A 21,432-nucleotide genomic window follows, 5' to 3' on the forward strand; every position below is an offset into this window, starting at 1 on the left:
CTTTTTTTTATTTTTATTTTTATTTTTTGTAGAGGCACGGGACGCTAAGAAGCCAGGAGTCATCACGACACCAATCAAAATAACATCACTTCGCCAAGGGAATTCAAAGCTAAGAATGCATCTTGAGTTTAGCGTCGTGATGACTTGCAGCTGTTGCCAGCTGGGGCCAGGCCAGCAATTAACTACCTAACTAACTAATTCCTCCCCCCCCCCTCCCCCCAGCCAGGCCGCTAGGTGTCCCCCGACTAGACTCCTGGTCATGATTGGAAGGAGATGGTAAATGATCAGCTAGCTGGCAATAGTCCACACCCTTTTCGTTTCAACATCCATACTCCTTGTTGGCGCTTTGTCCATGGTTTGTGTTTTTGAGTATGGTGGTATTGACTTGAGTTAGCCGGGGACGACCCCTTTCATGGTTTAGATTTAGTTATCAAGGGATATTAGTTGAGAGTGTGTCCCTGTAAGAAGTGGTAGAGGGTCGGGGTCTCCTAGGAACAATTACAAGGGTCCCTGGTTGATGTATGATCCAAGACGATCAACCCCTTGCATCGTATGGTGCCTGGCCTCTGGCCTCGTGTTTGGCAGGGTGAGAGAGCAGACGGGACAGAGAATCGACTACCGATTCATCTCCCGATACAACACAACCACGGCGGGTAGAAATGGATCTCTCCCCTCCGTACCACTCCGGACCCGAACCCGTTCCCTTATGATTCTCTGGTCGGGTCGTCAATTGATACCTAGGTACCATCGACCAGGGCCCCAGATTATAATCATCAACCCGACTTCCAACTTCTAATCAGAATAAGGTGTAAACAAGGTCCCTGCTACGCCAAAGATACCTAAAACCTAACTTACGAAAGACGGGAGGATCACAAATCATTATAAAAAACGGGTCCCAAACTCTAACGAAGCTCATGGGCCGTGGCCCCCTAAAAGTTAGTCTGCTGTGCCACTGACTGCCACCGCCAGAGAGTCCCATCGCTTGAACGCTTGATTTCACTCGCTACGACCCATGGTTTCATTACCCTGTCGGGGTACGTACTATCATTGGTGCGGTAATCCGCCACTCTCTCCCGTGAGAAATCTCAATCTGGTTCCATCTGGGACAGGAGCCTTGGGGCCGTTGGTCTCCCCGATCAGCGATTGTAAGAATTGTGGATTGTACAAAGTCTATTGGTGTCGTCCGACGAACTCAACAAGAACGAACAATGTCCATCCCTCGGAAGCAAAGAAATTTAGAGACGGACAAGCTTCCCGTTCGCACATGGGAGAGCACATCTGATTTGTGAGGGGGGAGAAAAAGTGGTCCGCCATGAGGATGTGCACGAGGTGGACCGTTACTCTGCTAGTCCACGACACTTAAGCACTGTACTTTTTGTCACTTTCTGTCCCCCCCGGGACGTCGTCGTCGTCGTCCATCATCGGTGGAACCGAGGGTTCCGTCTCCGTTCCTTCATTCTATTCCATACCATTTCTTTTAATCAATTGTGGTTTAGTGTTTGCGTTCATTGACGGAAACCGATACCGAGGACCAAATTGCAGATATCCGATGACAATAGCTATCTGCCATCTGCAAAGAGCTATGAGCAGAGCAAACTAGAAAAAGATATTGTTTGTTCAAATGACGATCACCCTAGGGCGGTCCACTGCCCGATTACTCATCAGTTAACTTTAGTCATCCTGCGGATCGGACGCGGTTCTCCGGTGGAAATTGGCATAGCATAATTAGGATAACTGCATTTCTAGGGCTTAGTGGAAAGAATGTACCTTTTGCTAGATTGGTTTCTGACTTCACACGATGTGGCTGTCAATTAAGTGGTCTTCAATTCCGTGTTAGTAATAATAATATAATAATAATATCCCTTCTGGGGTCAGTCAGATCCATGCTAGCGCGTATCCTCTTGATTGGCCATTGGTGCCCTGAAATCCACTGGTTGACTCCAGACTGGCTCCACTGACTCCCCCAGTTCTTGGGAGCTTCCACGGTCGTGGCAAGGGAGAATCAAATCAAATTTAATAAAAATGAAAGCAATAATTAAGAGGGAAAAAAAAAGGGTTAAGGAAAAAAGGGTAAGAAAAAGAGGGAAAAAAAAGAGGAAAACTTCCATTCATCCTTGGACCAACCATGCTCGCTTCCATGGAGCTCTTCATTTTCCCCAGATGGAGAAAACTGGCTTTGCCACGGGGTGATTCTCGTAATGCGTGGGAAGTCACGACCTCATTGATGCTCGTTATTTAGGATCTCTCGTCTCCCTCCCAAGGATCCCCCCGGACTCTCAAGATTATAAGGGATTCTTGTCGAGAAAACTCACCGGGTTCTTTCTTTGTCTGTGTCCGACTCCATTCCTTCAACTCGCTGCATCTGTACTCCACTTACTCTTTTTCTTTTCCCTTCTTTTCCTTCTTCCCCCCCATCCCATCCCACTTGAAAATTAAAACCGACTAAAACAATTGGGGCCTCCGCTAAAGAACCCGACTAAACTCAACTAACGGGCCTTTCCCCCCAAATTCGGTAAGTAACTGGACTCCCCTGCAACTTTCACCTGCCGGGACGTGTCTCATTGTCTGTTCCGCCTGTCCTTGCTTGTCGCCCTTCTTATTCTCCTCCTTCCCCCCCCAACTCCGCTCCTCTGGTTCTTCTCCTTCTGTCTCCTGTCCCCGATCTCCTCTCCTGTTGCTTTCAAGAGCTTTGCAAGCTGTTGTTGTTCTCCCTGCCCAGCCGTGCTGTGTGCTTGGATAAATTTCCTTCTTCCTTTTTTCCTCTTTGTCGAGATCCACCTTCTTGGGTTTCACATAGATCCCTCCACGTCTTTGGCACTGGTGTTATACTTGTCAATTTTTTTTTTTTTAAATCCTTACCTGAATTAATATCTGACGATCATACCGTCAAGTCAATTCGTCATCATGTCTGCCGAGCAAAACCAGCATCTGGAGAAGGATTTCGGGCCGTCGGCCGACAGCAACAACAGCAATGGTGATGGTGCCAACCTGCGCAACACCATGACGGCGGAGGAGACCGCGCGCGCCGCTGCCCACTTTGGTTATGGCCCGCTGTCCCACGTCAACACCGCTGAGGCCAACCTCCGACCCTTCGGTGGTGAGTTCCAGCCCGGTCTGTACAAGTCGGTCGACTCGCGCAAGTTCGGCAATCCCGCTCCTCTGGGCCTGTGTGCTTTCGCCCTCACCACATTCATCTTGAGTGCCATCAACATGAAAGCCCGTGACATCACCGCGCCCAACATCGTGGTCGCCTCCGCTTATGGTTATGGTGGTCTCGTCCAATTGCTGGCCGGCATGTGGTAAGTACCTCGCGCTTTCGAAGTCGTTGTATATCAGGTCTGACGATCTCAGGGAAATGGCCGTTGGTAACACGTTCGGTGCCACTGCTCTGTCCTCGTACGGCGGTTTCTGGATCTCGTTTGCGATTGTCCTGACTCCGGGTGGCTTTGGGATTGAATCCACGCTTGAGGAAACCGGGGGCAAGGCCATGTTCGACAATTCTTTCGGTCTGATGCTCTTCGTAAGTTTGCGATAAATCCATGTCGGGATGCGCACATGCTGACTCCAACTTCAGGGCTGGTTCATCTTCACCACCATCCTCCTCTTCTGCACCCTGAGGTCGACGGTGGCGTTCTTCCTGCTGTTCTTCTTCCTGGACCTGACTTTCTTGCTGCTGGGTATTGGGTACATCCACCGTGACGCCGCAGGCAAGCCCAACCCGCCCGTCATCATGGCCGGTGGATTCTTCGGTCTCATGTCTGCCTTTACCGCCTGGTACAACGCCCTGGCCGGTATTGCCGACAACACCAACAGCTTCTTCATAATCCCCGTGGCCCACTTCCCCTGGTCCCCGACTGCCCGCTCTCGCCGGCAGAAGAAGACCGAGCGCGAGACCGTCTAAACGCGGAGTGTCTCCGCGACGGTCCGTGCGTGACCCAGTATTGGTGCAGGGTGTTTCCCTGCATTTGCTTTTGCCAGATACCCTTTCTTATAAAATGACAGTGGGCAATCATCCCTGTTCAGTGATGTGGTTAAGACAAGCCCGGTAGATATATCGTGTCTTCACGGGTATACCTGATCACTTTTTTGGTTTAATATGCTTTTTTCCTTTTGTTGGTTCACGATGAAGACGAACAAGACTTGTAATGAAGGTGTAGGTCTGTTTCAGCAGACTGGGTGTATCTAAGCTTGTTAGCGTCTTGAATGATGTATATCAATGATCTTGTGTTGTGTTGTATGACTTACTAGTAAAGTAGTCAGTAGCATACTGGATGAAAGTAGTGAGCAGAGAAAGGTGACCTGATCTCCCGGTTAGTTGAACATTTGACAGCTAATGCGTCTCGACATCAGTGGTCAGTCAGAGCCTAGAGTTAGTGTAGGTAGTATAGCAGCGTGATCACTCGATCGAAGCCAGTCATCTGTAGACACAGACACATGCTATATGCAGAGTAGAGTTGAATGTAGGTCGACAGGTAGTATACAACTACCCAGACACAATGACCAACTCAACAAAACACCTAATCAGTAGTTCCAGATAAAAAAGAACAAGCAAAAGTGTTAAGAGAGTAAAAAAAGTAAAAGAAAGAGAAGAAGAAAGAAGAAAGAGAAACAGATGGGACATAGGGTATGAAATAATACCTCACCTGTCGGGGATTTCTCGGTCCTCCCTGATTCATTGGGTGTTGGTGTACCGTGTGGATAAGGGAGGAAATTGGCAGTCGGGATTTTCTCGGTGGACCTCGCCACCTTAGTACCTTGCCTGACTGGCTGATCTTGGGCGGGCGAAACTCGGCGGTTTCTTTTCATAGTCCTTGCTTCTTGGTGATGTACCTGCCTAGAATGACTATGTTTAGTCGTAAGTTAATAGTATTTGGTTGGTAGGTACCAGGTTGGTTGGTAGGTACGAAGGATGTTGTGATGTGGGAGATGTTACTCTATGAGGTAGGTACCTACGTACCTTCCTGTTTACTCAGGCTTTCTACATCTACTCGAAGAGGAGAGCAAGGATGATTCCCAGGTTCCCAAGTAGCTGAGACTAGGTAGCTGTGCTATTCATGGTGTGTGTACTTTGTCCTACTCCATAGAGACCCCCTTGGTATACAGCGCGGCACCATATGATGTTACCCTACCAGGTAGGTAGGTAGATACCACTAAGTGGGCAGGTACAATAGTACTTTAGGTATGCCCCTAGATCGAATAGTGTCTCATACAGTTTTAGTACCTGTATGCAAGACAAACTATGGAGCTACCTACCTGTGGAGGCAATTCATCGTCTCGGTGGGTAGGTTCTATCTAGTCTAGGCTCTAGGTTCTTGGTGCCACTTGAGGGATTAAATCATTCTGTCACATTCCTTATCTATCTTACTCATTTACCTCCTACTTTTTCTATCGTCTTATCTTGTCTTGTCTTATCCTGTCCTTGGGGTCTTGGCTGCCTTTGACTCGTTGGCTTCTTACTTAGGTACCTACCCATTGCGCCTGGGTATAGTACTACTATTCATTATGCTATTGGCATTGCTTATCTATTTACCCAGGCATCTACCTACCTAGGTAGATAGGTAGGTAGCGAGGTCCGTACCATGTAAGGGATGGACTGCATCGTAGGCAGATTATGAATGACGCCTCCGTGGATTCCCACCTACCTATCCAGTATCCACCCCTTGAACGGTTCACCTCCTTATGTCAGGTTCACTTACCCACCTGTATACCTACCTGCTCTATTGCTTTTTTTTTGGAATGAATACTAGAACATTGAACTTGGTTGCAAGTGACCAAAGCTCTGAAGTATCCTGAGTCACGGTAGTGTACTGTCCATTGGGTATGTCATGCATGCTGGAATACGGCATCCTGAGAGCGCCATGCTGGGTACAGACTACGTTATGAGTCTAGTGTCATCTTGATATCGTCACATCCATATCTCATTAATATACATACATACACACAAGCATATATACATATGCAGAAAAAAAGTATAGTAGAGTCATCGGTCATCGGTAAGATACTGAGGTGGTCGCATCTGAACCTCATCCCAGACCTCCCGCAACGGGCCCAGATACGTTCGATCGACATAAAAGAACCCCAGGAGTAATGTCCGCAGTTCCTGCCATGAGTGGAGGCCCTGGTCCTGGACAGCGGCAGCCAGCTCTGCCACGAAGAACGCCCGCTCGCGGACCATCAGCCGCGAGGCGCAGGCGCCCATGAACAGCAGCCATATCAGCAAATCACGACAGAGGTGGAAGCAGCCGGCTGGGATGGTCGTTTCGATGGCTTTCTGCAGACCGGTGATGGGTTTGGGAAAGACAGGCGCGATCTGCGGGTAAAAGTCCCAGATAGCGCTGTTGTGGAAGAGGAGGCTGGCGAGGCGGACGCAGCCTTCGATGGAGGCGTCGCCTTTGGAGGCGCCGGTGTCGGTGTAGCGGTCTGTGTGGAGGGCGTATTCGATGTAGAGGACTTCGGTGTTGAAGTAGTCTTCTGTCTCTTCGCCGAAGTCTTGGTAGGTCGGGTCGCTTTTGATCCATTCGGCCCACCAGGTGAGCTCGCCGAGGTCGTAGATTGTTTGGGTGAGGGCGGGGCCGAAAATTCCGGGTATTTCTGTTAGGGCGATTAAGCGCGCGGCGGTGTTGGAGAGGTCTGCTGAGGGAGGGCGGACGGAGAGGTGGGTAGGGCGGGCGTAGCGGATGAAGGGAAAGATGGGTCGTGTGAATGCCATGCAGGCGACGCGGATGTCGGTCCTACATCAGTTAGTCGGTGCTATCACTGGACGGGGTGTTGGCGAAGCTCACCATGAGATCTGGAAGCGGACATCTGGGGGTACATCCGCAAAACTATTTCGCATGCCCACCATCTGTCTTAACCCGGCCAGGTGGATCTTGAGATAGTCGGGATTACCGGACGCAATCTGGGCAGTCAGCAAGGAAACACCCGATCGCCCCATGAAGGGGGTGCATACCTCGATTGTCAAAAGGATCGAAACCGCCGCGATCAGCACATCACTCGACGCTTTGATGGGATCTGATAGGCCCTCGTTGACCAGTCGTATCGTCTCACCACGGTGATGGAAAGTGTCGAGCAACAGCGGACTCGACGACCGATTGTTCGGGTCCTTAAGCGGGAATTCACCCGCCTGGAGGGCCATATTGGACGCCGCGACACATATACAGGCATGGAGGGACGCAGGGTCTTGTTGGACCAACGTCGACCAGTGAGCCTGTAACTTCGGCCCGTATCGACGTTGTAACGGGTAGGCTATTTGCGTCAAGTTGCATAGAACTGGTGACCTGGTTAGCCAGACTTCTTAGTATGCCGATGGACAGCACTTACAGTGTTGCAGATGCCGCATCATGCGATCCGACAACCGCGTGTGCCCCAGACAAAATGGGTCTTGGGCTCCCTGGCCGACATAGTCCCAAGGGGATACTACCCGTACCGGGCTCACCCGGTGACCGTTATCAATGTGCCCGGCCGAGACGACCGGAGCAACCACAAGCCCGGCTGAGCTGTCTTCTCCCTTCATACGCCTCTCCGGTGGAATATGCCCCGGCGACGACGACGCGGACGTTTCTCGACTACCGGGCGAGGTCGTCTTGGTCAAGGCGGGTGGTTCAGTGGACGCCGTCAACGCAGCGGTAGCAGACGGGGTAGAGGCACTCGTCTCGACCGGCTGAAAGGCCAAGTGTTTCCACGCCTTGGTCTTATACCGCTTGGTATTCTCGAGGCGCTTTTTGCGATTGTGTTCGGACATGACATGTGACCGGATGCGCTTGAGGGTATCCTCACGGGTCCCCTCAGAGACAGACTGCGAATCGGTATGGACCCAGAACAACGACGACTTGCCTCCCCCCGCATTGTTGCCTTTGCGCGGTTTGCGCATCTTGGACACGGCGCCGCTCTTGCCCGCATCGGCGCGGTGGGATTCAGGTGGGGGTTGCGAGCGATTGCCCTGGACGGGTGGCGTCGCCAAGGACGGCGGTGGAGGCGCGTGAGGATCATGATAAGGCGGAGGAGGAGGAGGGGGACGAGGGTGGGCAATCGCGTCGGGTGCCGGGTAGGTGTTATAGGCGTGGTTCATGGCATCGGAGTAAGATAGCGGGGCCGACCAGCCAGCCGAGCTAGGCCCGTGATGGGAGGCCGCCGGGTCGGCTGGCTGATGAGGATGGTTCTTGGCATCCATTTCATAGGCGAACCTAAAGAGGGGGTATTCAAATATCCTATTTGGTGATCTTCATGGGTGTGTTTCATTCTTCTAGAGTGGCGTGGCGCGACTGGAGAGACGCTAAGGAGAGAGAGAGAGACAGATCTCCGAGGTCAATGGCGAAGAGGGGAGATAGCCCGCGCACTGTCTTTATGTGATAAGGGCCATTGTCTACCACAGGATGATAGTATCGCGATGACAGGTTCTCCCGGAAGCTTTCTTGAAGGTGAAGTTGACTGAGAGGGATAGTAAATAAGATAGAAAAAGCGAGAGAGGCTAGATCTCGGAAGCTGCTGCTGCCGATGACCGAGTGGGGGAGTTTAATTTGGCTGTTTTGGACCAGACTTTCAACGGTCGGTTACTAGTGTATTGAAAGGTGTATACGTGCGGATACCGTATCTTATCTGTATACTGACACTTCTCTCCGACCACGTGGGGAATATGTACTCCATGTAAGGTGGTCAGGTTGCACTCGTACTCTGTAGGATCCTATCAATGAACACGTCTATCCTAGTCTATCCAATCCTCAGACAACACTCGTCATACAATTGTACCAACTGCGTGTCTGATTACATACCCTCGATCGTTATATTCGCTATTGCCACAGAATCCAGCAGTGGCCGCGCTGCGAGCCATCGTTGTATGCATGGAGGAAAAAGAAGGAAAGATAAGATAAGATAAAATGACTGACAGAAAGACAGATCAAAATGCGACCAATCGGACAGCAATGAGACGAAAGGAAAAAAATGGGGGAAACAAAGAGAAAGAGGGTAAAAAGAAAGAAAATAGACACTTTAGAACTAGTCCCTGCTTCATTACATCCCTGGCCGCGGAAAGATGGGCGTCGTTTCCGGCAGTGCATAGCCCCCAAGGGTGCCCTGCTGGCCGCTGGCCTGCCACCCTTGGCCAGTCTGTTGGTTGACAAAGGTACTTTGTCGGAATGGATTCGTACTGCCCGTGGGATTCGGGCGCAGAGGCGCGGCAGCGGGAGGTTGGAGCCCCGGTGTCTGCTGGGGCGGAACTGAAGAGCTGCGGGCAAACGGGTTGGTCCCAGTCCGCTGAGGCTGCAGTGTGGCGGTCTGCGGAGGCGGTTGTTGGTATTGGGGCTGTTGCTGTTGCTGTGGTTGTGGTTGCTGTGGTTGTTGGAACTGGGGCTGTTGCGGAGGGAATGATCCCGGTCCACCGGCGTTGAACTGCGGATTTACCATGGACAATCGTCGTGCAAACGGATTTGTGCTCTGGCGATTCAATGCAGGAGAAGGAGACGCACTCATAGGTGACTGTGACCCAGTGGGGTTGTTCAGCAACATCGATTGCCGGAACGGATTGGTGGTCTGCGGTTGTAGCTGCTGCTGCTGCTGCTGTGGCTGGCCAAAAGGTGCCGCATTATTCTGAGGGGTGAGATGAGTCTGGTATCCATACGTCTGCGTCTGCGGCTGCGGCTGCGCCGAGTACCCGCCGAACCCGGCACCAGTGGGCGTGGCCTGTAGAGGCTGTGGCGGTTGCTGGACTTGCTGTCCAAATTGATTGTTGTTCGCTTGAGCGAATTGCCCACCGAAACCAGTGGCTTGAGGTTGCTGTTGGAAGCCTGTCGGCTGCGCGTAAAACCCTTGCTGCTGTGGCTGGAACCCCATCTGCTGGAATTGCAGTGCTTGCTGTTGCTGCTGCTGCTGCTGCTGCTGCTGCTGCTGCTGTAAAAATTGCTGTTGTTGCTGAGCGGGGGGCTCGATCGTGTCGAAGAAATCGATCAGGTCAGATTGATTCGTGTTCTTTTGCGGCGCAGGCTCTGTCCGAGGCCGTGCGGGTTCCGAGTTGTTGACGACTCTGCTCATTGGCCTACTGCTGTTGCTCTTGCTGTTGCCGGACGGAGCCAGCGACGCATTGATTTCTGCACTGCTGCGTCCCTTGGACAGCAAATATTCTCTTCGGCGTTGGTTGAAGTCCGGGTCATTCAGATCGTCTTCCAACAGTCGCGTCAGGTCCGTCGAAGCATGCTTCAGTTTCGGTATCTCCAGACGGGTGGCGTTTTGGAAATGCCTAGCCACCCCTAAGAACTTCACTACCTCTTCCGTCTGGGCAGCAAAGGTCTTGTAGATTTCCAGCGCACGCTCGCTGTCCGGTCGTGACATCTCGAAATAATGTTCTATTCACGGGAATCGTAAGAGCAAGCCACAACCTGGCGTTGGAGGACGGACATACCTAAGACGTTGATCGTACCCTCATTCATCACCGAATACAGGGACAGCAGATCTAACGTGAGCAGCCGGAAAGCTGTTAACGTGATTTCATTTTCGACTTCGTCGGTCAGGAGCTAAGAACGGTCAGTCGTGGACTCTGGAATTGCGACAGCACGGGGGAAAACATACGTCGCACTTGAGCAGCGCACGAATCTGCCTTTGGACAATCTCCGTCTCTCTAAGAAGACCCTTTTCCACTGTCAACCGTCTCATGCGGCCTTGTCCACTCCGTACATAGTCTGTCTTGGTTTTTTCGAACGCCCTCGCACGTGAAATGAGGTAATCGGAATATCTCCGAATATTGTGTCCTTGCGTTTGCGCTGAAACATCCTCTGCATCAGCATGTGTTCTCCCTCCGCTCACTGCCTGAGATCGTCTCACCTTCCGAGTACCCGCTAATGGCGATCTTTCGAGGATTCTCCGCCACATACTGTAGCGTGGCGTCCAACTGCCCCTCTCTGATCATCATGTGAAGGACAATCAGGGCCTTGAACACGACCGTCCATCCTGACTCACGAAGCCGGGTCTCCAGCGTGCGAAAGATTTCCGCCACGCCCGCCTCGCCAGTATGGGTCGCTACCAATATGTGTTCGATGTATTTGGATTTCGGGGGCGCAAGCTGTCCACGCGGCAAGAGAAACCATCAGTATTATATCCAATTTCGGTAGAATAACATCACAGCGCAATGTCTCAAACTGACTTTAATCTTCGTGGCCCCCTTAACCGACTTCTCAAAGTTCCCACTGGACATTGTCGGGACGCCTCAATTGGGCCGCAATCCGGATCAGGAGGCTGACTGTGTCGCGATAAGGCTCAATTCGACGACCAAATGTTGCAAGAAAGGTGAGCGATATCGCTTGTGTCGGTAGAAAAGCGTACAGCTATCGTGGAATCCAGATCAACTTGTCCACGTGAGTACCAAAAATTATCATCGTGGCTCAAGAGGCCATGTTGCGGATCGGTGAATCTTATGCGGCCAGTCAGGAACGAAGCGGGGAAATAAGGAAGTGATGGGGATGGTTCGATGGCAGTCCTACCAGGTCGAAAAGGACAAGATTATGAAGAGTTTAGAAAGAAATTCAAAATTCAAAGACCAGCCAGAATCATGGGAGTCACGGAGGGGGGACCGATCGGAAACTGGGAGAAGCTTCAAAGCGACCGGGGGAGAAGTGAGATGAACTCTCGGTGGAGCTCCCTTCTCTCTCTCGGTGCCCCCTAGGTACCCGTAGTGACTACTAGTCCAAGTACCCGCTGAACACCAGGTTTGCCGTCTCCTCCCGACGTCACCATCGCCCATTCTTTCTTCCTGCCTTGGCTGTCATAGATGAATCTAAGATACCAATGATGATTACTTCCTATACAACCATTGTTTTATTTGGTTGTATTCTACATATTTCTTTTTTTTTTTAAAACAAAGAGAAAAAGAAAAAAAAAAACAAAGATTGGTCGGAGATTATCTCCTTATATTGATCTATATATACAATCATTGCTGCCTACAGAGTAAAACTGGATAACATATAGTGGTACCATAAAACAATCAACCCAGAGTGATTGAAACATGCAATCTTATGCGTATAAGATGCCTACAAAAACCTCTAAGCAGGGATCACCTTCTCACAATAATGTCCAGTTGGAAGAATTCAAAAATACCAGTTTCGCTTCCTTCGCTTTGGTCTGATATCCATTTACAATGTTGACTTTGACCTTCTTCCTTGCTCGCAGGTGATTTATTTCACATAACATTCACTTGTTTCTTCACTGTTTCCCTCACTCTTACTCTTATCTTGGTTGATCCCATCTCCAAACAACCCATCACGCAGTAACAAGCATATCAGAGGTCACTCGTGAACAGCATGGATTCAAAACAATACCTCCTTCATTTCATCTTGTCTTATGTCTTCTAACCCTCTACAATGCCTTTGTACTTGAGTCTATCCCTATCAATGAGAACACTTCCTCCTCACCACCCCCCCACCACCTTCAGTCTGAGAACCCCCCCGCAGAGATGCCGTCCCCCCAGGGGTCGTCTCTCAATTTCGGAAAAAAAGTCCCCAAAATCAAGTGGAACCGGGAGGAGAGGGTGATCCTGTGCGTTCTTTACAAGCACTTCCAGAAAGATCTCACTGCTTTCCAAGAAATCTTCAGCTGTATCTTCAAAGGCGAGTTGATGGAATGTGGGATCCAAAGCGCGAGAAAGACTTCCATTAATACCCAGTGGGAGCACATGAAACGTAGCGGTGACCATTTGTTCGGGGAGGTTCATCTGTCTGCGTTTGATGCGAATGGTCAATGGCGTGTTCACCTGGGGAAGATCAAGGAGACGGCGGGAAACCTGGGCATTGATCTCCACGAGAAACAGGTGGATGACATCAACTTGTCGCATTTCCGGTACCGACGGGTGAGAGCTTTGGGAATGACTGAGGGAGAGGGAGAGGCCACAACCGTAAGTTAACAGTATGCAATAGGAATCCATGTACTGATTCGCGCAGCCTGGGCTCGATGAGCTTGAGCGGTCTCCGGAAACAAGTCCAGCCAGAGCAACAAGTTCAGATGTACAGATGCAGACGCCCCCTGTGTATCCGCTGTCACCAAAAGAAAACACAAGCCTTGTCAATGGTTGTGGGAAGCTATGCTACTGGTGCGCGTTGGAGAATCCGACCCTCGAAGACCAAGAAACTCAAGACACCACAAGAGCGGAGGGGATACCTCCGATTTTGTACCGCTGGTCCAACGTCGACTCTCAAGGCGTGAACTCCAAAAAGCTGTTACTCGCGGGCTTATTCGCAGATGGTGTGGACTACTTCTTTCCCGAGCAGCTAGAACAGGGTGAATTTGATAACTTTGTCAAAACACATGTCAGCATTGAGAAGTCCCCGACGCCTTTCATCTCAACCTTCACCTCAATGCTTGCCCCACTCCACCGGGCATTGAGGAACCAAGAGGGCGCAATGATTTCGATCATTGACACCACAAAACTGCAGTCCCCTGTTTTCTCCGCCCGTGACCTCGTCAAGAGGCTCAAAATCAACATCAGAGGATACCATGGAGGCGGGGAGTATCTCATCTGGGCCAAAGTCCCGAGCGCCGCCATTGTCTGCTCGTACAAAGCAAGTACCCTCCTGGAGATCGCGAACGAGGTTGCGGATATCGGAAGCATCCTGCAGCTTGGGACGATCTCTTCATTCAAACTCGCAAGACCAGCATTGCACCAAGCCTTGAGGGAAGGACCCGGAGGAAGGAATTTTGAGTCCGGAATGACGATTGGAAAACTCCTGTCCATGATTAGGGTCCCCCGTGAGTACTGCAAGTTCGTGGGTGAGGGCTTGACCTATTCATGGAGGTTTGCGAGAGATGGGTCTTTGGAAGAGTTCCATGCCGGAGTTGAGGAGGGCTACAATGCCAATTCTTACAATGCCGAGCCAGCTGTTCAAAGCTCCTTACCAATGACTCCTGTCCCTGCCGCCACAGCCAACGACGACGAGGATTCTGGAGAGAACAAAGACGCCAGTGTCAATGAAGCCCCTTGCCTCCCCTGGCCCGCGACTCCGTACCCCTTGCCTAACAATGCTGCATCACCACCAGGAGCAGCCGCTCAACACGAAATGTCAGCCGACGGTGAGTCCTTCGGAGACGAGTTTAGCCGTATCTTCGATACACCCTGCCCTGTACCTTCTAGAACAGACCATACTAGTACCACAGTCGAGTTGTTTGACGCCGACACCCAGCTCTGGGTCACAAAGCAGCAGCAACCAGAAGGCCATGCGCCGTCCCCATCCAGATCGAACACCGTAGATACCTCTGACGACGAGGGCGACCTGAGGCAACTCCCTAGTCCTGGAAACCCTTTTCGTCCCGGCGTACTCCAACGCTACAACCAAGATCCTCCTGTGGTCGGGGCTAATGTTGAGGGTCATACCGTCGGAGGGAGTCCCGATGAGCATCCAGCCGCAGCGTATGGTGAACAGTGGCGTGTATGTGAGCCTGAACTGGCCCCGGAACCGGAACTCGCAGACCAGGACCCGTTCGCGATGCGGAGAGCGCGCATAATGCAGATCATCAACTGATATGAGACTGTCGATTGGGAGTTGATCGGATGATGTATTGTATGTGAGCGAGGGTCTCTTGCGTCTGGAGCTGTTCAATCGGTTGCCTGGATCGGATGTATTAAACTGGCATAGGATGATGAATGGCACGGGATATGGTTGACGTCGTTCAGTTGTTTACTGGAAGTAAAGCATAACTACCACTACGAGTTCCGCAATACAAACAAGCAGAAAGACCAACGGTTTCACCAGGAAGAGTAGCACATTAAGGAAATATATGTGTAGCGCCCCAGATTATAATAACCCAGTGAATGTAAGATTGAAAAACACCCATACCCAACCTTCTGGAGAAACAGGCGGGATCTCTATATTAGGGATCAAAAGTGAGCGATTTTTTTTTTCTTTTTTAATATTCATTGGATATCTCCTTTCACAAGGGTACCTGGGACATGAAATCGTGAAACAATCCCAACCCGTTTGTACTATTTCGCTTATTGCCCCTGTCGCGCCGCTGCCCTAGATGGTTTTCCTCGAGAAAATACCCCCTTTTTTTCGTCATCGACACGCTTAGAACTTGCTGAACGCCTTGACGGCCTTGCCGGTGCGGGGCAGGACACGCAGGGTGTTGAAGCGAACCTGTTGGATTATTTATTAGCACCTGTTATATGCGAATGAAGCCATGGGAGTATGTTCGGCAGTTGCGCCAGTTCCATGCGGAAGGGCGAAAGGCCTGTAAGCCTGTAGAGGGGCACGTACAGTCTTGCTCAGAGGACGGCACTGGCCGACGGTGACCCAGTCACCCTCCTCAACACGGAAAGCGGGAGAGACATGGGCGGCAAGGTTCTTGTGGCGCTTCTCGTAACGGTTGTACTTGGGGACGTAGTGGAGGTATTCACGGCGGATGACGATGGTACGGTGCATCTTGGTGGAGACGACACGGCCGGTCAAGATACGGCCACGGATGGAGACCTGACCGACGAAGGGGCACTTCTTGTCTGTTTGGAATCAGCAATCATGCTATCAGTGTAGTGGGTGATGGCCGGAGATCATGGGAGGCCTGGGCATTCGAAATTTGAAGATGAAAGTCCGTGCAGCAGTCTGGGTTCTCGAAATTCGACACGCCCCTTTCAAGAAACGAGATAAAAAAAACCCCCGGTCTTCTTTGTTTTCTTTTCTTGATCTTCTTCTTTCCTTGTCGCAAAGTGTCGTATATCCAAGTCTGATAACCCATTTGCCACACGGTATTTTCATCTCCAATATCCCAAAGACTGTGCCCAGCCTTTCTCCAAATCCGACGATTCGATGTCCCAGGAAAAATTCAGCGGAGGTCGTGCATACCGATGTAGTTGCCCTCAATGGCAGTCTTGGGGGTACGGAAACCAAGACCGACATCCTTGTACCAGCGGCGACCCTGGGTGGTCTTCTTGCTCTTCGCGGTGGTCTTGGGGTTGACGAAGATGTGAGGCTGCTTCTGGAACGCACGTTCCGACTGGACGTTCAACTCGGTCGCCATTTTTGCGAGAATTCAGGTCGACAGGGAAGCGAAGTCGAGCTGGGTTGGGAAAATTCGTCGCGAAAGGGGTGGTCGGGGCCTGCGGTTGTCGAACGTCGATGTTGGAGAAGATTTAGCGAAGTCAAGCCGGATATTCAGTGTGGTGAGTGTGCGATGGCCACGCTAGTCCCGATCGGGGATAGTGCAGTTCGGCTAGGGCTTTTTTGGGCTTTGTTTACATCCGGCGATCACATGAGCGGCAACCGTGGAGACGCGCGCCTTGACGGAGTGTTTTGGGGGGTTTAGTTAGTATGGTGGATTAGACTAGATGTCACCACCGCAATCGCAATCAATCCACCTGTCAATGCCATGTTATCAGTAGTGCTGCCATCTGCGTAGCTGACGGAACAACGGGCATTTCGTTTTTAAATCCTGATCGATCTATGATTCCCGCTTGACTCGCAAGATGTCGTCCCGACGGGAGTCTACGGGAGTCACTCGTCCTCGTCCTCGATCGCGTCGCTCGATCGCTCACGTACCTCGAACCAGGACGGCGACTGCAGGCGATAAAGAGAATGCCACTCTGGACATTGGCGCCCCGAAAACGCGCGATGATTCGGCCAAGTCTGCAGCGAAAGAAAAGAAATCCCGCAGCAAGAGCTTGGGGCCGGGGGGTCTAGATGCCCTCCAAGACTCGAATGGCAATCGACGCAAGGTAACATGACTCTGCGTCAGGATCTCTGATCGCGCTCGGAAGGCTAATTGCGTGGCCATACTCTGCAGTCTACCACAGCTTTCCCCCTCAAATCTATCCTTAAGCCTACAGTCCCGGTATCGCCAGTTCGCAACATACCCACCTTCGAGGAGACTCGGAGACGCACCCCGGCGCGCAGGCAACAACAGGAAGAGGAAAATAATCATGGCGCGAATGATGGAGGGAATGAGGACTTGCTGATTGATTTGAATACGCCGGCCCATCCATCAGCCTCTGCCTCCGAAGAACGCGCCAACCCGTTCGACAGCTTCAATGCTGAGGCAATTCGCGACGAAATGGCAGCTGCGAGAGAACGGGAGGAGAAGGAGAGGGCGGAAAGGGAAAGAAAGGCAATCCTTCAACAAAGAGAGGCTCGCCGGAAGTCCATGGGTAAGCTCCTCCCCCATGTTGGGGGCCTCATGTAGGCTGACCAGTGCCGACAAAGCAAACCGCCGAGTTTCCTTCGCGCCAGAGGCAACGCTGCATACTTGGAACGTGGTCGAAATTCCCGACGACTCGACCTCGTCCTCCACTTCGAACTCCACCAGACGTGCATCGTCTCTACAGAATGCCGAAAACCAGCCGCCAGCACAAGCGCCAGCCCAAGAAGAGCCCTCCTCTCCCGACGATGTCGACTCAGACATCACTTTCTCTCCGGTGAAATACCAAGACTTGCAACAACTCGCAAGTCGCCCCCAACCTTCAAGCTATGACGCCATGGGTTCCTCCCAGGAGATGTCCTCGAGTCCCTTCAGTGGAAGTTCCGTAGGCGGCAGTGAAGACGCTGGGATGCCAAGCCCAGCGAGGGATGACGATGAGAGTTCATCGGATTCCGAATTCGACGGCGAGAGTACTGCAATGAGCATGGACGAAACCGTGCGATCGTCTGCGACGATGCAATCCGAAGCATCTGAACCTACCTCCTCTAGCGCTCGCCTAAACGACGCTCTTCAGCAGGCCGCCCGAGAGGCCGGGAAGGAGGGAATGGACCAATATGACAATGGCGAGATGTCAATGGAAATTGCCGACCAAGAGATTACCGGCGCTTTCCAGCCTTGGATTAAGAAGGGCCAAAGGCAAAGTTTTGATTGGGAGGACATTAGTGCTCGACATGACCAAGAAAATGCCCCTCCCCGTGAGGCGGCCGATGACTTCGCTCACTCCGACGCTGCATCTGATGACATCGATGAAGAATTAAGTATGGACGTGACAAGCGCCATCGGACGCATTCTGTCAAAACCTCAGAGTCGTCGCCAAAGTGCCGTTCGTCGCAAATCGGTGTCGGAAGAGACCACTTACGATGAACAAACAATGGAGCTTACAAATGTTGTCGGAGGTATAACCCTATCGACTCCTGCAAAGTCAGTGGGTGGCGACAGCAACGCAAACGATGATGAAGAGATGACTATGGAGTTTACGACGGCTGTTGGGGGTGTTTTGAACCAAGAGTCTCCGTCAAAACATGATGGCGGGGATGATGCTCCAATGGAGACAGACACTCCGCAAACCAAGAAAGCAAATGGTTATGGTTGGGATGAAGAAGCTGATATGGATGAGGGGATGGACATGGAAATGACAGGAGCCGTTGGTGGCATTCTTCCGGCTGCTCAGGAAGAAGAGACAGAGTCACAAGACGACGATCAGACTACCGGCATGGATGTTACGACGGCCATGGGCCAGATATTACCCCCGAATGGCGAGGCCGATCAGCGCGAAACAGAAACAACAACCGAACGCGAAGCCGTCCCAAGCACGATGGACAACTCGCCTGTCCGGGATGCCCAGCCATCGCCCGCGAAAACCCCGGTCTCTTTCCATCTCGCAGCTGTCGCCTCCGAAAGTGGTAGCCCCAGCTTGGCCAGTGTCAGAACCCGCCGCACAAGGCAGAGCTTAGGCCGTCGAGCGTCCACTACGCCTACTTCCAACGCGCAGCAGTCATCTCCCCATGAAGGGCTGCCTGCAGAGCACTTGACGCCACAGGCTGTTCATCCCACGACACCTGGTAAAACACCACCTTCGACCGGGAGGCAGCTCCGAAGCGCATCCCCGAGAAAACTTTTCCAGCCCGAACTTGGACAGTCGACAAACCAGCGAAAGTCCCCTGGCCGTAAGAGCCTGTTTGGATCCAGTGCCACCGGCGAGTCTACCCCTCGTTTCGTGTTGCAGCCTCACGGCAAAAAGAGACGGTCGTCTGGCCTTGGGATCGATAAGGAGGGACTGGGCTCGCCCCGGGTGGCGGCTCTGCTTGACAAACGGCGGTCAATTGGGGAAGATTCCCCTGCGTTCATTCCCCAGGAACAGAGGCCACAGGGCGTGCGTTTCGAAGACCCCATCAAACTCCAGGAAGAGGTCGACCAAGAGCGCGAAGAGGAAGAGAACCGGGAGGATGGGCATATCCCGCCGATGCACCCCAGTGAACGCGATGCCACCGCGAACCTAAAGGACATGATTTCGAGCCTGACGCCCAAGAAGAATAAGCTCCGTGGCCGCAAGAGCTTGCATGTTGGTGCTGCGCGCGGAGTACTCGGCAAACGACCTTTGGAGCTGGATCTAGATGATGAGGATGTAGACTCCGATCATACGCCGAAGCGCCTTAAAGGCCGTCCAGCTAGTCCGGTGAAGAAGATCCATCTTCCGGCACCACCCTCAAAGGATGAAACCGTTGGTCGTCGGACTCCTCGCAAAGAGCGCGACACGACCCCTCAGTTCAGCACGACACCTCTTCAGGACCCAACGACGAGTTCTGTTTCAGTGGAGATTGCCAAGGGTACAACGGACTCTCCGAATGTCTCTGACCTGCAGCCGCAGGAAGAGGCAAGCGCAGGTGCCGAAGAACCTGTACCAGAGTCCGAGCCTATACAACTGCAGGAGTTCTTGAACATGACCAACATCCACTTCATGGAGCTTACCACGACTAAGAGACGGCATACGACCGTCCTGGACAGTGCTAGCAAGAGAGTAGCTAGGCTGTCTAGTGAGAGTGCGGACAGATCTAGTGCCGCTAATTTCGATGATTGTGTGGCCGCTGGGCTCTGTACAGTTCCCATGCTTGAGCTGTACCAACATTCTTGCCGCGAGCTGAAATCCTACATTTCAGAAGGGCGACAGGTAATTCGGTCCATCGAGGCCGAGACTTTTGCGGATAACCCACCCCTGTTCCGGGAGTACATGACGGCAGCGCCGGACATCCGTCTTCTGATGGACAACCAATTCCGAAACGTGAAAACCCATGCCAGGTTCCTCAGCAAAGCCACATGGTATGAGTGGCGCATGAAACTCCTCGAGGGCCTGAAGGAGGGGCTCGACCAGCATTACGGGCAGATGAAAGAGGACGAGCAGCTTGTATCGAGATATGAGGCCCTCATCGACGAGGCTGTACCTGCACTTGAAAACAAGCACAGCTCGTTGCAGGAGGAAGCGACGAGCCTCCAACAGATGGCGGACGAGATGGAAAATTATGACCAAGATGAACTGCGCGATTCTCGGGAGAAGCTGGCCCAGGTCGACGAGGAAATTGCGGCTAAGAAGCAAGAGCTGCAAGCCATGCAGGAAGCGGTGCAAGACAGAGCCGACACCATTGAAACCGGAGCTGAGCTCAAGGCGGAGTTCGTGGCGCAAATCCAAGAAGCGGAGAGAGTCAAGGAAGAATGTCGTGGCTGGAGCGCCAAGGAGATCAACGAGCTCAAGGGTGAGTTTCCTTTCCCCCTCAGAGACTGTCAACCCTGCTGACAAGACGCAGACTCTGTTCGTACCATCGAGTCCCAAACGGGCTGGTCGATCGCCTCGGCCGTTTCAACTTCCGATTCCTCCACCGGTCCCCGAGTCACCATGTCCTACCGTAACCAGCTCCAACTGGTATTCCACCCCGGAAGCTTCTACATCGAGAACGACAACAAGCAACCCGCAGCTAGCGAAAAGTCCAGCCCGCCAGTAGAACTCCGATTCCAGCCCACCGAAGGAGCCAACTCCACACCACACCACACACACCTCACCCCCATCGGCTCCCTAGTCCTCAAGACCCTCCAAAACCACATCTCAACCACCCCGCCGTCCAACCTCGCCCCCACCCACCTCCTCCGCTTCGTCTCCCAAGCCTGGGACTCAACACTCAAGCTCGAAGAAGAAGCCCGCATGCTCGAATTCTGCGGCGTCACCAAACTCAAACTACGCGAAATCGACGCCACCCCCTCGCTCAGAGCCCGCTGCACCCTATTCGAAGCCCGCCCAAAGAACAACAGCAACGATGCCGCGCCCAAGCGCATCGACGTCGACTTCGCCGTCAAGGCGCGCATCACGCGCACAGACCAGCCCGGCGCAATCGGCGTGATGGACTTCGACACGGACGTCATCGCCAGTAAAGTCTACGGGTTCGGATCCGGCAACGGCACGGGCATTTCGGAAAACAAGATGCGAAATATCCTCAACAAGGAGATGGGCGGGAAGAAGGCGGCCTTGCAGCTTGGGAATGGCATTTGGAGTAAGGCGATCCAAGCGCTTACTGGGACGGTATTTTAGGGGGGTTAACTCTGGTGTTATACTTTTAATTGTTCTGGTTTTATTTCACTTTTCTAGTGTGCGCGGTTTAGCGCTGGCGTTTTGAATGGACGGGTGGATGACGGATGGATGGATATGGTTTTCTCGTGCGGATGGTATGGGGTTGAGTTTTTTTTTTTCCTTTGCGATGGTCTACATACCTATTACATACCTGCAAGTTG

At 52.2% G+C, this 21,432-nt stretch overlaps 6 protein-coding genes across 6 annotated transcripts; 3 read left to right on the forward strand and 3 right to left on the reverse strand.

Moving 5' to 3' along the window:
• Window positions 1-2,904: 2,904 nt before the first annotated feature.
• On the forward strand, window positions 2,905-3,901 carry BDW47DRAFT_116744 (acetate uptake transporter family protein; the record flags this gene model as incomplete). The annotated part of the gene is made up of 3 exons (XM_024814980.1): window positions 2,905-3,299; window positions 3,352-3,520; window positions 3,575-3,901. The coding sequence occupies 3 exons, from the start codon at window positions 2,905-2,907 to the stop codon at window positions 3,899-3,901; spliced, it is 891 nt and encodes a 296-aa protein (XP_024673100.1).
• A 2,079-nt stretch (window positions 3,902-5,980) lies between these two features.
• On the reverse strand, window positions 5,981-8,068 carry BDW47DRAFT_116745 (uncharacterized protein; the record flags this gene model as incomplete). Its single annotated transcript, XM_024814981.1, has 4 exons — window positions 5,981-6,731; window positions 6,783-6,898; window positions 6,950-7,269; window positions 7,321-8,068. The coding sequence occupies 4 exons, from the start codon at window positions 8,066-8,068 to the stop codon at window positions 5,981-5,983; spliced, it is 1,935 nt and encodes a 644-aa protein (XP_024673101.1).
• Window positions 8,069-9,006: 938 nt separating this feature from the next.
• Window positions 9,007-11,179, reverse strand: BDW47DRAFT_124728 (ENTH domain protein; the record flags this gene model as incomplete). The annotated part of the gene is made up of 5 exons (XM_024816299.1): window positions 9,007-10,334; window positions 10,391-10,502; window positions 10,558-10,748; window positions 10,810-11,047; window positions 11,129-11,179. The coding sequence occupies 5 exons, from the start codon at window positions 11,177-11,179 to the stop codon at window positions 9,007-9,009; spliced, it is 1,920 nt and encodes a 639-aa protein (XP_024673102.1).
• Window positions 11,180-11,938: 759 nt separating this feature from the next.
• Window positions 11,939-14,800, forward strand: BDW47DRAFT_103664 (uncharacterized protein). The gene is made up of 2 exons (XM_024812126.1): window positions 11,939-12,871; window positions 12,918-14,800. Exons 1-2 carry the CDS (start codon window positions 12,434-12,436, stop codon window positions 14,490-14,492), a joined length of 2,013 nt encoding a protein of 670 aa, XP_024673103.1. The 5' UTR covers window positions 11,939-12,433; the 3' UTR covers window positions 14,493-14,800.
• On the reverse strand, window positions 14,715-16,089 carry BDW47DRAFT_103666 (40S ribosomal protein uS17). The gene is made up of 3 exons (XM_024812127.1): window positions 15,810-16,089; window positions 15,228-15,466; window positions 14,715-15,107 (listed from the first exon to the last, which is right to left on the reverse strand). The coding sequence occupies exons 1-3, from the start codon at window positions 15,982-15,984 to the stop codon at window positions 15,039-15,041; spliced, it is 483 nt and encodes a 160-aa protein (XP_024673104.1). The 5' UTR covers window positions 15,985-16,089; the 3' UTR covers window positions 14,715-15,038.
• Window positions 16,090-16,318: 229 nt separating this feature from the next.
• BDW47DRAFT_103668 (kinetochore-microtubule binding complex subunit SPC105) lies at window positions 16,319-21,362 on the forward strand. Its single transcript, XM_024812128.1, has 4 exons — window positions 16,319-16,678; window positions 16,747-17,107; window positions 17,163-20,405; window positions 20,457-21,362. Exons 1-4 carry the CDS (start codon window positions 16,430-16,432, stop codon window positions 21,230-21,232), a joined length of 4,629 nt encoding a protein of 1,542 aa, XP_024673105.1. The 5' UTR covers window positions 16,319-16,429; the 3' UTR covers window positions 21,233-21,362.
• The last annotated feature ends 70 nt before the right edge of the window (window positions 21,363-21,432 follow it).

Source organism: Aspergillus candidus, assembly GCF_002847045.1.
Source record: "Aspergillus candidus strain CBS 102.13 unplaced genomic scaffold BDW47scaffold_15, whole genome shotgun sequence".
In the NCBI taxonomy this organism is placed as follows: Eukaryota; Fungi; Ascomycota; class Eurotiomycetes; order Eurotiales; family Aspergillaceae; genus Aspergillus; species Aspergillus candidus.

Coding starts and splice junctions, on each gene's coding strand:
- BDW47DRAFT_103664 (XM_024812126.1), top strand. CDS start 12,434: ATGCCGTCCCCCCAGGGGTCGTCTCTCAATTTCGGAAAAAAAGTCCCC. Junction 12,872..12,917: donor GAGAGGGAGAGGCCACAACC/GTAAGTTAACAG, acceptor TGATTCGCGCAG/CCTGGGCTCGATGAGCTTGA.
- BDW47DRAFT_103666 (XM_024812127.1), bottom strand. CDS start 15,984: ATGGCGACCGAGTTGAACGTCCAGTCGGAACGTGCGTTCCAGAAGCAG. Junction 15,467..15,809: donor CATTGAGGGCAACTACATCG/GTATGCACGACC, acceptor GATTCCAAACAG/ACAAGAAGTGCCCCTTCGTC. Junction 15,108..15,227: donor GCCGTCCTCTGAGCAAGACT/GTACGTGCCCCT, acceptor ATAATCCAACAG/GTTCGCTTCAACACCCTGCG.
- BDW47DRAFT_103668 (XM_024812128.1), top strand. CDS start 16,430: ATGTCGTCCCGACGGGAGTCTACGGGAGTCACTCGTCCTCGTCCTCGA. Junction 16,679..16,746: donor CGAATGGCAATCGACGCAAG/GTAACATGACTC, acceptor CATACTCTGCAG/TCTACCACAGCTTTCCCCCT. Junction 20,406..20,456: donor GGAGATCAACGAGCTCAAGG/GTGAGTTTCCTT, acceptor GACAAGACGCAG/ACTCTGTTCGTACCATCGAG.